General features: G+C 36.1%; 2 protein-coding genes across 3 annotated transcripts in view; one reads left to right on the top strand and one right to left on the bottom strand.

Moving 5' to 3' along the window:
• stambpb (STAM binding protein b) overlaps nt 1–7,464 on the top strand; it is a 19,220-nt gene extending 11,756 nt beyond the window's left edge. For both annotated transcript variants that reach the window (XM_056464590.1, XM_056464589.1), the window contains exons 7-10: nt 1,202–1,339; nt 2,075–2,187; nt 2,489–2,588; nt 4,091–7,464. In XM_056464590.1, the coding sequence (XP_056320565.1) occupies nt 1,202–1,339; nt 2,075–2,187; nt 2,489–2,588; nt 4,091–4,147 (408 nt within the window). In that variant the 3' untranslated portion in view covers nt 4,148–7,464. The remainder of the gene's footprint in view (nt 1–1,201; nt 1,340–2,074; nt 2,188–2,488; nt 2,589–4,090) is intronic.
• Nucleotides 7,465–12,751: 5,287 nt separating this feature from the next.
• The window catches only part of fkbp15b (FKBP prolyl isomerase family member 15b), a 47,764-nt gene continuing 44,385 nt past the window's right edge, over nt 12,752–16,130 (bottom strand). Inside the window, exons 28-29 of the mRNA XM_056464588.1 lie at nt 15,258–15,381; nt 12,752–13,199 (exon numbers count right to left, since the gene is read on the bottom strand). Coding sequence (XP_056320563.1) covers nt 13,122–13,199; nt 15,258–15,381 — 202 coding nt within the window. The 3' untranslated portion in view covers nt 12,752–13,121. The remainder of the gene's footprint in view (nt 13,200–15,257; nt 15,382–16,130) is intronic.

Raw genomic sequence — 16,130 nt, 5'->3', positions numbered from 1 at the left:
GCCCATTACATTACAAACCACAGGAGAGGGACAATTCTCCAGCAGGATAGCGCTCCTTCTCATACTTCAGCCTCCACATCAAAGCTCCTGAAAGCAAAGAAGGTCAAGGTGCTCCAGGATTGGCCAGCCCAGTCACCAGACATGAACATTATTGAGCACGTCTGGTGTAAGATGAAGGCGGAGGCGTTCAAGATGAACACAAAGAGTCTTGATGAACTCTGGGAGTCCTGCAAGAAGGCTTTCTTTGCCATTCCAGATGACTTTATTAATCAGTGATTTGAGTCATTGCAGAGATGTATGGATGCAGTCCTCCAAGCTCATGATGGAGTCAGACACAATATTCATTCTGTTTCCACTGCAGCATGAGCACATATTCTATACTGGACATTATTGAAGGTTCAGTGACCAGACTTTAGTCTGAGCAGAGTCAGACCTTACTGTCCTAATCAAATCATTAATAATAAAGGCATGATCAGATTTTATTGTGCTCAAATAAGCCTCATCTAGAGGACTTTATCTTTCATATAAGACACTTCTGATACCAAATGATCAACTAGAAGTCAAGTTATTATTTGCTGATCCTGAAACTTGGATAAGCAGCAAGACTTTTGTCCGGTAGTGTATATATTCTGTGTGTTTATGTTATCCCAAATGTTGTGAAGCATGTTCAATTCCAGAGAAATGAGAAGGTTTAACTAGTGAGATGGACTGTGTGTATGTGAGTTCATGCTAATAACATCACACACCCTCAATTACCAGTTTTGTTTTCTAGAAAACAGTGAAACAGCCTTTAATATGTTGTGTGTTTTATTGGACTGCACATAGCAGCATTATAACTGAAGCCTAAAAAGATTTAGTCTGATAAAACAGCACTGCTTCTTTTCTCATTAGCGGTCGCTTTAGCGTTTCACAATTGTCTAAATGTTGCGTACTTTACTCGTCATCAATATGATTTCTGCAGGAGTCCTGTAGTATAATGAAGACTACAACTCTCATTATTCCACACTCAGTCACAGAGTCATCAAATAACGCCTTTGCTTGTTGTGAATACACGCCCTCTTGTGGCCAAAATCACAATTAGAGTTAATTTTCTGGTGGGTGGCATGGTGGCTCAGTGGTTAGCACTAAAAGACTGGGAACCCTGTGTACAGTACATGAAGAGATGGAAACTGAGGTCTATGCGTGCGCGTGTGTGTTTCAGAACAGGAACGCCTTCACTGTAACACACGTGGTAGTCCCAAAGCAGTGTGGAGGTCCAGATTACTGTGACACAGAGAACGAAGAGGAGCTGTTTCTGGTGCAGGACCAGTACAACCTCATCACTCTGGGCTGGATACACGTGAGTCACAAAACAGAGCTCAAAATTAAAGGGTTAGATCACCTAAAAATAATAATTGTGATGTTAATTACACACACCCTTATGTTGCTTCAATCCCCTGAGGCCATAGTTCATCTTCAGAACACAAATGACAATATTTTAGATTATATTGGAGAGCTCCCTCATCCTCCATAGACAGCTAGGGTCCAGAAGGAAACCAGAAACGCAGTCAAAACAGTCCAGCAGATCAACTGTAATCATACGAAGCTCAAAGAACACTTTTGTACACCAAAAAACAGCTAAAAGAACTTTCTCACTAATAATTTCCCATCTATATATATATATATATATCTATATATGTGTATGTGTATGTATATGTGTATGTGTATGTATATGTGTATATGTGTGTGTATATATATATATATATATATATATATATATATATATATATATATATATATGTATATGTGTGTGTGTGTGTGTGTGTATGTATATGTATATGTATATGTATATGTATATGTATATGTATATGTATATATATATATATATATATATATATATATATATATATATATATATATATATATATATATATATATATATATATATATATATATATATATATAAGCAAGGGTCAGAACAGAAAGAGAAACCAAAAACATCTTCAGAATAGCTCATGTGTGTTTGAGCAGTAATGTTGTGTGTATTCTGCTGCGTGTGTGTGTTTTTTTTATTGTCTGTCTCTCTGCTCCACAGACTCACCCGACACAGACGGCGTTTCTGTCCAGCGTGGATCTGCACACACACTGCTCCTATCAGATGATGCTGCCCGAGTCCATCGCCATCGTCTGCTCGCCCAAATTCAACCAGTAAGTCCAGCCCCCTCACTTTATATACAGCTGTATGATATTTCCCAAATGATGTTGAACAGATTCAGGAATTTCTCACAGTATTTCCCCTAATATTTTTTCTTCTGGAGAAAGTCTTATTTGTTTTATTTCGGCTAGAGTAAAAGCAGTTTTATTAGTTTTAAAGCCATTTTAAGGTCAATATTATTAGCCCCCTTAAGCAATATTAGTTTTCCAATTGTCTACAGAACAAACCACTGTTATACAATGACTTGTTTTATTACCCTACTTATCATTGTGTGTGTGTGTGTGTTTCTCACAGGACGGGTTACTTCAGACTGACAGATTACGGCATGGAGGAGATCTCCACCTGCACTCAGAAAGGCTTTCACCCTCATCCCAAAGACCCTCCTCTGTTCACGGTACATCAACACACACACAATAAGGGTTCCCAAAGGTCACAGAATTTCTGAAAAACCGATAAAAAAAACTTTAAAAGATTAATTCCAGACATGGGCAGCACGGTGGCTCAATGGTTTGCACTGTGGCCTCACAGCAAGAAACGTCACTGGTTTGAGTCCCGGCTGGGTCAGTTGGCATTTCTGTGTGGAGTTTGCATGTTCTGCCCGTGCTGGTGTGGGTTTCCTCCGGGTGCTCCAGTTTCCCCCACAGTCCAAACACATGCGCTATAGGGGAATTAATGAATTAAATTGACCGTAGTGTATGCGTGTGAGTGTGTATGGGTGTTTCCCAGTACTGAAATGTGGCTGGAAGGGCATCCGCTGTGTAAAACATATGCTGGAATAGTTGGCGGTTCATTCTGCTGTGGCGACCCCTGATAAAAAAGGGACTAAGCTGAAGGAAAATGAATGAATTCCAGACATTGAAACTCAGGGATCTTTTATTCCACGTCATTGAATATTACGAATCTTTGTCATTTTACTTTAAATTAATCAAAATCTCTTTATTAATTCTCTCTTTACATTTATTATTTATTTCTTTATACTGTTTGTGTAGGTGTTTGTGTGTGCGCTGTTTCATGTTTCACCTATTCTTATAGTTTGCCTATTTTTTTTTATTCTTTCCCACTTGTCAACCGGCAACCGAATATGTCAAAACAATATGATTAAAAATGCAATATCAAGCAGCAGAAGTTGTTTTGTTTTGCTAGAAATGAATGGAAGTGAATGAGAGCAGACACAGTTGAGGTACAATGACCACGCTGCTCTCATGTGGAAAAATAAGCTCTAGAGATCATATACAAATTCAGCTTTTTAGTGAGTGAAAATCAGGGAAAAGTTAAGGAATTTGGGCATTTGGCTTGTAGTGAACACCTCTTTAAAGGGAGAGTTCATCCAGAAATCTGAGATATGAGTGACTTTTTCTTTTCTTCAGTACAACAGCAGGTTTGGAGCTGAATCTGTTGTTCTTGGTGATTCATATAACGGCAGTGAATGGAATAAAACAAGCCCAAATCAATAGCCGTGTGGCTCCTGATGACACACTGAGGTCTTGTGAAGCCAAATGAACGCTTGGTGTAAGAAATTGAACATTATTTACAGTATCATTAGCTTTAATCCACAAGATTCGTCATCATTAAAGCGACTGGACTACATTCAACATGCGGTGAGAACTATTTGTTAATAGCTAGAAGCTAATAATATTATAAATAATGTTTAATTTCTTAATCTGAGCATTTGTTTTGCTTCACAAGGCCTCCGTGTGTCATCAGGAGACATGACTATTGATTTGGACTCATTTCTATGTGTTTATTTTGAGTCTAAAAACCTGTCACCATTCACTGCCATTATATGAATCACCAACAACAACAGATTCAGCTCAAAATCTTCTTGTTTTATCGAGTAAATATTTGCGTGAACTACCCCTTTAAGATCATGCCTGCTGTTTGTATTGTTCTCCTCAGGGCGGCAGTCACATCATCATCACAGAAGATACGGTGTCCATGCTGGACCTGCGGTGATCCTCTCATGAGCCAGACAGACTCTGATCCTCCACAAGCACTTTTTTTGTGAGACACGAACACTAAACGCCGGAGCTCAGGAACGCAAACACCTCCACAGACCTGCAGGATCTACAGGACAGGTGTATTTCTGTGACATACACACTTATACACCTCATCTGTACAGACACCATCACAGCAGGGGCTTTCTAAAGGGTTAGTTCACGCAAAACTCTGAATTATCCAGTGATTTACTCATCAGTTATTTAAAAAAAATGATATTTTCCAGCTCTACACTGTGAAATACATCAGTAAATGGACATTTTTCCATATTTCCTGATTCATGTTTTTAGTTTTTCCTGTTTATTTCTGCTCTTGAATTGAATTATGGGAGCTTAATCTAAATTACAACAACTTTTAACCTTGAAAAGCTTGTAAAAGTGACGTTATTAACATTTGTAATCCTCTGCAGTGCTATATCGTCTGGGTTGGTGTTGTGTATTACACTACAAAAGCCTAGTAATTAGCTGCCAGCAGATTTACTGTCATTTTACACACTTATTATTTCTCTAGATATTATTTCCATCTACTAAAAATGCCCTAATAAGTCACTTTGTTAAACCGTAGAGTTGAGTATCCATCAAAAGTGGACAGAGCAGAAATAAAACTCCCATAATGCAATGCTTAACCGTAAATAAACATCTGTGAGGAACCTGTTCATTAACAGATATTTTTTTATAGTGCACAATTGTCGGCTGATTTTAATAAAATAACATGTATTTATCAATAGTCAAAAGTGCCTCGTGCAGCTCCAGGGGAAGAATAAAGATCTCCTTTAGTGAATCTGTGTGTTATATTAGTATAAACATTCATATTTTAAACTTTATCAACCGTTTTGTGTAACTTGCAGTGACTTCCGTCTGCCATCTTTGTCTCCTTCTGTTGAAGTGCATGTTTTGCTGCATCAGCGCCATCAGCTGGACAGGAGTGTGTTGTTCTGTCTCAGCTACACTTCAGACTCAAGATATTAATTAGTTATAAAAACTACACTATGAATCATCTATTAAGCTTTAGCATATTGCTTATTGCATATACCAAAAAATACACTTCAAAAAAGATGATTTCTGTCACAAAACTAGTTTATAATGTTTTAAATATGCACATTTTTCATACTAAAACCAAGCGGCAACCTCCCGCTCTCCCTCAGGAGGCCAATACGGAAGTAACTGAAACTGCAATTCATCAAAGTTCCGCTAGTCCTGGCTCCATAATAGAGCAAAGTGCAATTGAGCCCACTGTTAGAATGGCCAACTTTACAGCAGAAAAAAGGTGTTTACAGCCTGGTACAAAGAACGATTTTGGTTCCTATAGCTGTTATTACCCTCCATGACAACTGTGAGGGGGGTGAATTTATTTATAACTCATCCATTTCCTTTACATTAGGTTATATTAAGTTTGCATAATTAAGGGCGTGGCCACTTGAGTGACAGCTAGGTCTCGCTGGTCACCGTCACTTCACCTCAGCTGACTCCGGCAGATTAGCCACTGATCTCGGCATATTCATCGTATTTTTGTGTTGTTTTATGTGGCTTTACACAGTCAGCTGCCTTTTGGACTTATTTCTTACAATTATCAGATGATATGGGATGCTGTGTGCACTTAAATGTGCTCACAAACCATTCATGTGGCCTCCGTTTCCCATGTGAGTAAAGTTATATACTTGTGTACCATCTCTATAAATGTATTTGTTTTATTTAAGATCATTTATATTTTTCTTTAGACCCGTAAAGCACTCCAGAATCTAACAGATTGATTAGCTGTAGGCTCTAGATCAGTCATCTGAAGCGTTCTCATACAGTGCTATGCTGGAGTTCATCAATAGTCCTGCATTTACTAACACACACTATATCTGAAGTGTTTGGATGTATTTCGCGTTTTCCTCCTGTAGAAAAACGTCATAAGAGCAATGCTTAGTGGCTCAATGTATGACTACAGTGTTTTTAAAAGTCTAAACACTTTATTGATATAGTGTACAGCCAAGCACATGTGGTCAGAACACAAACGAGTCGCAGGTAATGAAGTATCAAGCGTTTCTCCCAAAGTAAAGTCTGTCTGCCAGGTCTAAGCAAAGTGCCAGCAGGTGTCTGTAGCTCCGCCCACTCTCCGCCTCTTTGCCCTTGTTTGGTATCCCGCCGTGGATGTGATGACGCGCGAGCAAAATGGCGACGGTTGGCCGCGCCTACTTGTGGCTTCTTTTGCGCTCTTAAGAAACCTATAGGTGACGTCACGGATGCTACGTCCATATATTTTACAGTCTATGACTAAAACACATATATTCACTAAAGGAGGTCTTTATTTAGCCCCTGGAACTGCTTGAGGTGCTTTTTACTATGGATGGATGTGCTTTATTTTCTTTTCGACTGCTGATAATAATGATCATTGCTATAAAAAATACTATTGCAGAGTTGGAAAAGCCTAAGATCATGATGATTGTGTTGGACTGGAAGCTGGAAGTCGCACAGCGAAGATGCCTTGGGAGTGAGAAATTCAGATTGTTGTGTGAACTAACCCTTAGTTAGTCTTCGGTGAGCGCTGAATGCCAATATTTCTGAAAGATTTTCTAAAAGCAGCTTCGTTTTGGGGTAACTTTAGTATATGATAATGTTGGTTCTTTTTCTTCCAGTCATGATCAAGGTGTTTTAAGGGGTCGTTCACACAGAATCTGTTCTGCCAATTAAAAATGAAAGATCAGGAATTGATCGTTTAAAAGCTGAACTCATTTTAATCTGATAGCTTTGAAAATAGCTTCAGAAACATTGTAGAAACAGTAAAAGACAGCTAATATTGTGTGTAATAAAAAAAAAAAAACAGTTCTTAAAATGAACATATCGCTTGTTGAAACCTTCATCACGTTTGGGAAAACCGCACTCTTGCTTGCGTGATATTATTAAACCGTTTCATGTCTTATAAATTGACATCATGGTGGTGCAATGGTTAGCTCTCTGACCTCACAGCAAGAAGGTCACTGGTATGAGTCCCGGCTGGGCCAGTTGGCATTTCTGTGTGGAGTGTTGGCATGGTTTTGCTCCAGTTTCCCCCACAGTCCAAACACATCCGCTGTAAGTGAAACGAGTAAACAAAATTGGCCGTAGTGTGTGTGTATGTGAGAGTGTATAGGTGTTTCCCAGTACTGGGTTGCAGCTGGAAGGGCATTGCTGCATATAACATATGCTGGAATAGTTGGTGGTTCATTCCGCTGTGGTGACCCCTAATGAATAAAGCCGAAGGAAAATTAATGAATGTCTTATAAAAACACAATCCTAACAGGGAGACTTTGTTTTCATCATTTGAAATTTAAGATCATTCTGTGATTATTATTATTATATTATTATTGTTATTTTTATTAATATTATTATATTAATATTATTATTATTTTATTATTATTTTATTATTTTTCTTCTTATTATTATTTTATAATTATTATTATTTTTATTATTATTATTATTTTATTATTATTTTTCTTCTTATTATTATTATTTTATAATTATTATTATTTTTATTATTATTATTATATTATTATTATTATATTATCATTATTATTATTATTATTATTATTATCATTATTATTATTATTATTATTATTATTATTATTATTTTTTTTTTATTATTATAATTTTTATTATTATTATTATCATTATTATTATTATCATTATATTATTATCATTATTATTATTATTATTATTTTTATTATTATTATTATCATTATTATTATTATTATCATTATTATTATTATTATTATCATTATTATTATTATTATTATTATTTTTATTATTATTATTTTTTTATTTTATTATTATAATTTTTATTATTATTATTATCATTATTATTATTATCATTATCATTATTATTATTATTATTATTTTTATTATTATTATTTTTTTATTTTATTATTATAATTTTTATTATTATTATTATTATTATTTATTTTTTTTTATTATTTTTTATTATTATTATTATTATTATTATTTTTATTATTATTATTTTTTATTTTATTATTATAATTTTTATTATTATTATTATTATTATTATTATTTTTTTTTTATTATTATTATTATTATTATTATTATTTTTATTATTTTTTTTTATTTTATTATTATAATTTTTATTATTATTATTATTATTTATTTTTTTTTTTTTATTTTTTATTATTATTATTATTATTATTATTATTTTTGTACAAAATGTCAGCTTGTACTTCATTATATAACTTAACATATTAATGTATGCGTGAAATACTGCAAAATCCTATAAAAATGTAGCAATTTGCGCTACATGCATACAGTAAAAAAAAATTCTTCAAACTAATTTAAAATGAGCTGAATCAACTCAATTCTTGAGTTTTTTTTTCTGGGGACAACTTAATTCTTTTAAGTTCAATCCACTTAAATATGTAAACACAATTATTAAGTTGACTTAATCGATTTGAAGGAATTGTTGTATAAAATATCAGATTTGGGAAAATGCACTCTTGCTGGTGTGATATTATTAAACTGTATGACGTCTAATAAATATTAAAATATAATCCTAAACAGTAGTGATGTGAGCAGAGGCTTCGAAGCATGTAAAAAAAAAAAAAATCCCGATACATCTCTCAGTGAAGCAGTGTACCGAAGCTTGATTCGTTTAGCCATCATCACGTGATCAGTGACGTCATTTTCGCCTATACCCACGTGACCGCTTACAATTTTGATTCAAAGGTTTAAACACCCTCGTGGGTTAATAAAGTGTATAGCGAGAGATTAGCTGTCGATTAAATGCATTTCAACTGTTTCAAAGCACCGCAGCGGTCCCACACACCAGTAATTAAACTGAAATACAACAGTAATTCATAGTAAAAAGCTTTCATACCGTATTAAAGTGTATTAGCGTATTTGTTTTTTAAGGGTAGTGCATAAGATTGTTGCAACTATCTTTAAAGAAGACCACTGTATAGTGTGTAACGGAGGCCAGCTGGCGAGTGCAGTCCGAAAGCCTCACTCGCAGTCTCCTCCTCGGAGCATTCGCCTCCCATGCAGGAATCGCAGGTTCGATCCCCGCTTGGAATGAATGAGTGGGTGGGTGAAGAACCCCCAATAATATCCAGCTACAGGCCCAGTTGAAATACGATGAATGTAAATATTTTTGATTTTATTAGTCATCAGTGGTGTAATGTTAATATTACTGTTGTCGTATTAATTAAATTCAATTCAATTCAATAACATCTGACATTTTTGCAACACAGTGCTTTCCCACACTTTAACCAGCAGAGGTCCTCATCGAGCTCCGATTTAGAAAGCTTCGAGTAACGAATCTTTTTCTGAGTCGAGTGGTTCACTGGTTCAGAAAGCTTCATTTCACCTTCACTACTAAACAGGGAGACTGTTTTCATAACTTGATTTTTAAGATCATTCATTCATTCATTTTCTTTTCGGCTTAGTCCCTTTATTAATCTGGGGTCGCCACAGTGGAAGGAGCCGCCAACTTATCCAGCACATGCCACAACACAACACTGGGAAACACCCTTATACACACTCACATACACTACAGCCAATTTAGCTTATTCAATTCCTCTAGCGCATGTGTTTGGACTGTGAGGGAAACCCACGCCAACACGGGGAGAACATGCAAACTCCACACAGAAATGCCAACTAGCCCAACCAGCGACCTTCTTGCTGTGAGGCGATTGTGCTACCCACTGCACCGCCAGGCTGCCCCAATTTTAAGATTATTTTTTATGTTATTATGATTTTTTTTAATATAAACCAGGGGTCACCAAACTTGTTCCTGGAGGGCCGGTGTCCTGCAGATTTTAGCTCCAACCCTAATCAAACACACCTGAACGAGCTAATCAAGGTCTTACTAGGTATACTTGAAACACCCAGGCAGCTGTGTTTTGAGGCAAGCTGGAGCTAAACCCTGCAGGAACACCGGCCCTCCGAGATTGGTGACCCCTGATATAAAACATCAGCTCGTGTGTGTGTGTAACATGTTTGTATGCGAGAAATACTGCACACTCCTATAAAAATGTCAATTTGCACTACAAGCACTCAACTAATGATCTAAAATGAGCTGAATCAACACAATTCTTCAGTTTTTTGGGAGGACAAATTGATTGCTTTATGTCCAGTCCACTTAAATTTGCCAAAACTATTAAGTTAACTTGATTTGTGTTGGGACAACATGGAGGAATTGAGTGGAACCCAACATTTTAACAGTGTATTTGCATCTTAAAATAATAATAATAATAAATCTTTAGTGTCTTTTTCCCCTCCAGATTTCTACATTTGATAGGTGTGTGTGTGTGTCTGAATATGTGCACAGTGAAGTGTGTTCTGTGTGAACGGCTCCTCGGGTTTATTTATTATCAGGGAATGAAATACTTTCACACACATGTTGTAGGTCTGAAAACCTGACGGATGCATTTAGGCCTCGTTCATTTGTGTTTTAACAAAACCTGACTGTGTTTTATGAATGAGGTCTACTGTGTGGAGGTTTTGGGTGTTGTAACTGTGATAAAGACAGAATGATTGTCACTGTGCTCTATTATAATCATATGAAAGCGCATTAAAGGGGTAGTTCACACAAAAATGAAAATTCTGGCATCATTTACTTGTTATAAACCTGAGTTTCTTTCTTCTGTTGAACACAAATGAAGACACTGAAGAATGCTGGAAACTGGTAACCATTGATTTCTATAGTATTTGTTTTTCCTACTATAAAAAGCCAATGGTTACAGGTTTTGAGTGTTAATAAAATCTTTAGTGTTCAACAGAAGCAAAGGTTTGCAGGGTAAGTAGGGAGAAAATTTTCATTTTTGGGTGAACTATCGCTTGAACCAAGATGTTTTGAACAATGCTGAAAACTGTCACCATTGACTTCCATAGTATTTGTTGTTTCTATTATGGAAGTCAATGGTTACAGGTTTTGAGTGTTCTTAATAATATCTTTTTAAGTGTTGAGGGGGAGTACATTTTAATTTTTGGGTGAACTATCCCCTTTAACACATAAAAAGATATTTTAAAGAATGCTGAAAATCGGTAACTATTGACTTCCATAGTATTTGTTGTTTCTGCTGTGGAAGTAAATGGTTACAGGTTTTGAGCGTTCTTAATATCTTAAGTGTTTAATAGAAGAAAAAAAAGGTTTTGTATCCACTTGAGGGGGAGTACATTTTCATTTTTGTGTAAACTATCCCTTTAACACATAAAAAGAGATTTTGAAGAATGCTGAAAAGCGGTAACCATATTTGTATTTGTAGTATTTGTTTTTCCTACTATGGAAGTCAATGTTTACAGGTTGAGCGTTCTTAATAGTATCTTCTTTAGTGTTCAACAGGAGAAAAGAAATGTTTTGGACCCACTTGAGGATGAGTAAGTAGGGAGTAAATTTTTATTTTTGAGTGAACGAATCCTTAAAACACATAAAAAGATATTTTGAAGAATGCTAAAAACCGGTAACCATTGACTTCCATAGTACTTGTTGTTTGTACTATGGAAGTCAGTGGTTACAGGTTGAGCATTCTTCAGAATATCTTTAGTGTTCAACAGAAGCAAAAAATAGTTTTGCAGGGTAAGTAGGGAGTACATTTTCATTTTTGGGTGAACTATCGCTTAAAACACGTAAGATAATTTGAGGAATGCTGGAAACCGGTAATCACCGACTTCCATAATAGGAAAAACAAATACTATGGAAGTCCATGGTTACCGGTTTCCAGCATTTTAAGGGATAGTTCACCCAAAAATGAATATTTACTGCCTTTTGAAGTGCATCCAAAACATTTTTTTTCTTCTGTTGAACGCTAAATATATTATTAAGAATGCCAAAACCTGTAACCATTGATTTACATAATAGGAAAAACAAATACTATAGAAGTCAATGGTTACAGGTGGAGCGTTCTTAATAAAATCTTTAGTGTTTTGGTTGAACTATCCCTTGAAACGCATAAAAAGATACTTGGAAGAATGCTGGAAACCAGTAACCATTGACTTCTATAGACTATGGAAGCCAATGGTTACAGGTTTTGAGTTTTCTTTATAATATCTTCTTTAGTGTTTGATAGAAGAAAAAAAATGTCTTGGACCCACTTGAAAGGCAGTAAATACATTTTTTTGGGTGAACTATCCCCTTGAAACAAATAAAAGATACTTTGAAGAATGCTGGAACCCGGTAACCATTGACTTCTATAGTATTTGAATGTCATTTATTAGAAATAGACCGCAGTGGTATCTCCCACCACACTAAACTACATTTTTCTGTCTGATATTTGGTGTCAGTTTATCAAGTGACCGTTTTGTTCTTTATGCCATATTCAAATTTTGCGCATTAATCTAATTTGCATATCAGACTGTAAATAATAACATGGCTAATGGTTACCGAAATCATCAAAATATCTTCTGTAAAATCATGAAAGCACTTGAGATGATTAAATATGAACTATTAGGTGAACTCTCTCTTTAACCAAGTCAATTATTGTAACCATATGAAGGAGCTATTTCATCACTTACCTGCTGTTTTAATGTGTTTTACCACATTAATTCTGCTCTCTTTTGAAGACGAATCAGTCAGAAACACTAAAGAAACCGTGACTGACAGGAAGTCTACTGTCTTTATTAATATGGGCTGCTGTTAGTACGATGTATAAATATTAAGAACCATCCGGAGACTAATCTGAAATCGCTCTGAATCATAAATTACGATTAAAAAAAACAAAGAATTGAACAGTTGTTATGATTTACAGTAGTTGTATATTTAAAGATGATTTCGTTTCTCTGCTGTGTGAGCGGTAAATCAGCTTCTAAGCAGCTCTCGGTCCATAATCATCTGCTTTTGAAATGTTTTGGGCTGGACATGTCTCTCTCTCTCGCTCTCTCTCGGAATACTGACATGCCTTTTAGAAGCGTCCAGCCGTCGTGTGGATCTCCTCATGTGACGTCTGCAGTGCTTTAGATTTTTGACATCAGCCCAGCCAATCCAGATCATCTTCATCACTGTCATCACCAAACAGAGGAGCTGGAGGAGGACGACCCTTCAGGCTCTGAAAACACACACAGCACCGTCAGTTATGCAGGAATAAGAGCTGCACCATATTATAAAACTATTTAGATCAGTTGAGTTAATTTTTCCTATTTAAAGCTCGACTCTTGTTCTTACATTGTGTACTAAGACTGACAGGGTTAGGAACTACACTCTCATTCCAACTGTTCGGTAACGTAAGTTTATAATCAGCCAATCACAGGGCAGGAACTCATTGCATGTAGACATGGTCAAGACGATATCCAGACAGGAAATATCCAGTCTGCAGCCAACAAATCTGCAGCAACTGTGTGATGCTATCATGTCAATATGGAGGAAAATCTCTGAGGAATATTTCTAGTACCTTGATGAAACTATGACACGAAGGATTAAAGCAGTTCTGAAAGCAAAAGGGGGTCCAACCTGGTACTAGTGAGGTGTACCTAGTAAAGTGGCTTGTGAATATGTGTGTACACAAACACACACACACATATACATTACATATACATACACACACATTTATATATACATACATACATACATACATATACAACAGTTCTGTCTGGTTCTCGATTCTGATTGGCTGATAGCAGTGTGATATTCTGCCAGTAACAGCACTCGTACCACCTCTTCACCTTTCACCCTTGAGTATTACTCCGCCCACATACAGCAACAAGCAGAGGACACTCTACAGTTTGACAAATATTGCTTCTGTTGGACAACATAATGTACTTTTGAGGTTTGTTTAGTCAAGAATGTCGTTGTTTAGATTGCAACTATGCAGTTTATTTATAAGAACAGTGTCTATTTTTAAATATTTATCAGAGAAACAGCGCGTCGGCGGCCATTAGCCTGTCTTTGAGCAGAACAAATACGGTTGACGTTGTCCATCCACATGAGGGCGACAGAGACTGCATAATAAGCTCTTAGAGGAGGGAAAATCTACTGTAATATTAAACTACAGCTGATTTAATCATTATAAAACAGGTAAATGACTTTCTAAGTCGATCTCTCTCTTTTGTATGTTGTAGCGCTGTATTTATACCATAGTAATTATAGTGTATTGAGTGAGATTGGACTTGAGTTGGTTTGGTTGGCCATCTGTTCTAATGAGTCCTGTTTTCGCTACTGCAGACTAGTTGAGTAAACAGAAAGAAAGAAGAAATGCCCGCATGTGTTTAGCGTTTTTCCTTATCACAAACAACAGTAATCTGGTAGTGTTTGCGCTGATTTATTTGTTCCGGGGTTGTTTATTGTGATCTCCCGATTGCAACAGAGACATACTGCTTGTAATACTGTAGGGAGATATCTCTGTAGACTGATGGCATTTCATGCTGTTCAGCCTTATAATCTTAAAATGTGAGCAAAATCAGCTGTTTTATCATCACTTTAGACATTACGCTAGAGAATCACTCAAACACTAGCTCTACAGTGACGTTGGTGAATTATTAACGGCTTCTGCTGTTCTGACGTCAGCTGCAGATGTCAATGAACGGCGGAAGAAAGTAGTTCCTCTTACAAAAGGGTTTTGAGACTCTCCGTGTTTGATTTTCTTTTTTATATACAGGATTATGCCGTCGAACTGTTGTATAAACGCAGCATCACACGATTAGCAGTGCGATGTGGCTGTATATCATCACTGGTGGGACACAACGACGCCTCCCACCAGTGCTGATATACAGCCATATCATATGATCATGTATATATATATATATAGTCCAAAAGTCAAAGTGAGGACATTTTGACTCTGCTGTTCACTTAAAGGGCTGGGTTAGAACTGGGTTAACTTGAGAGTGGGTTTAGGTTAGGTTAAGGTAAGTGTTCAGTACTCAATAATGATGGTTAAGATTAGGGTAAGGAGTTATAAATTACATTGAGTCAATTAATGTCTTCAAAGTGTGTGTGTGTGTGTGTGTGTGTGTGTGTGAGAGAGAGACTGTGCCTGTGTAAGTGTGGCATGTCTGTGCATATGTGTGTCAGTATATGTCATGCAATGTGAGTTTGTGTATGTGTGAGAGACACTGTGAGAGATTTTGTGCGTGCACGTGTGTATTTGTATATGTGTTAGTGAGCTCCTCACCAGCTCCTCTTCCTCTTCATCGGCTGCTGCGGCTGCAGGTGTAGATATGGGTGTGGATGCAGGAGGGACAGGACTCTGGAAAAATGGCTCCTCTCCATTTTCCTCTTCTACTCTCTCAGACGAACTGAGAGAATAGCAGGACGAGCACAGACAGACACAACACACACACACACACATTATGCTAATGCTCACAGTAGGGTTGAAGCAGGCGTGCTGTTAGTGGATTCGCTTTAGGTCATTTCCTGAGAGATCTGAGGTTTGAGCGATAATCCTGAAACTGATTCAGTTAGATAAACTTGAAGGATAGGACATCAACAAACAAACTCAATTATTCACAGGACCACATGCTACCAAAACGAAAGACGGTCTCCTTCTTGTTTGTGCTGTAAGAACGACACATTTTTTTGGTTAAGTTTTAAAGATGACCAAAAATAAATAAATAAAATAAACTGTAGTAACAATTTTCCTCAAATAAACGTACGCTTAAAGGGACAATTCTGTCATCAGTTCCTCATTGTTTTTAAACGTGTCTGGGTTTCTTCCTTCTGTTGAACACAAGTGAAGAATAAAAACAGCCATTGACTTCCACATTATTTATGTTCCTATAATGGAAGTTAATGGCTAAGTTTTTTCAACATTCTTCAGAATATCTTCTTTTGTGTTCAATTCATAAATGTTTAGAGGGTTAATATAATTTAGGCTGAACTAACCATTTAATCAAAACAGTTGATTTCAAGTGTAGAATGACCAGAAAGTGAGTAAATGAGTGTGTGTGTTTATATATATATATATATATATATATATATATATATATATATATATATATATATATATATATATATATACACATACACACACACACTACCTGACAAA

Source organism: Danio aesculapii, chromosome 8, assembly GCF_903798145.1.
Source record: "Danio aesculapii chromosome 8, fDanAes4.1, whole genome shotgun sequence".
Classification (NCBI taxonomy): Eukaryota; Metazoa; Chordata; class Actinopteri; order Cypriniformes; family Danionidae; genus Danio; species Danio aesculapii.
This window is presented reverse-complemented; position numbering and strand designations above follow the sequence as displayed.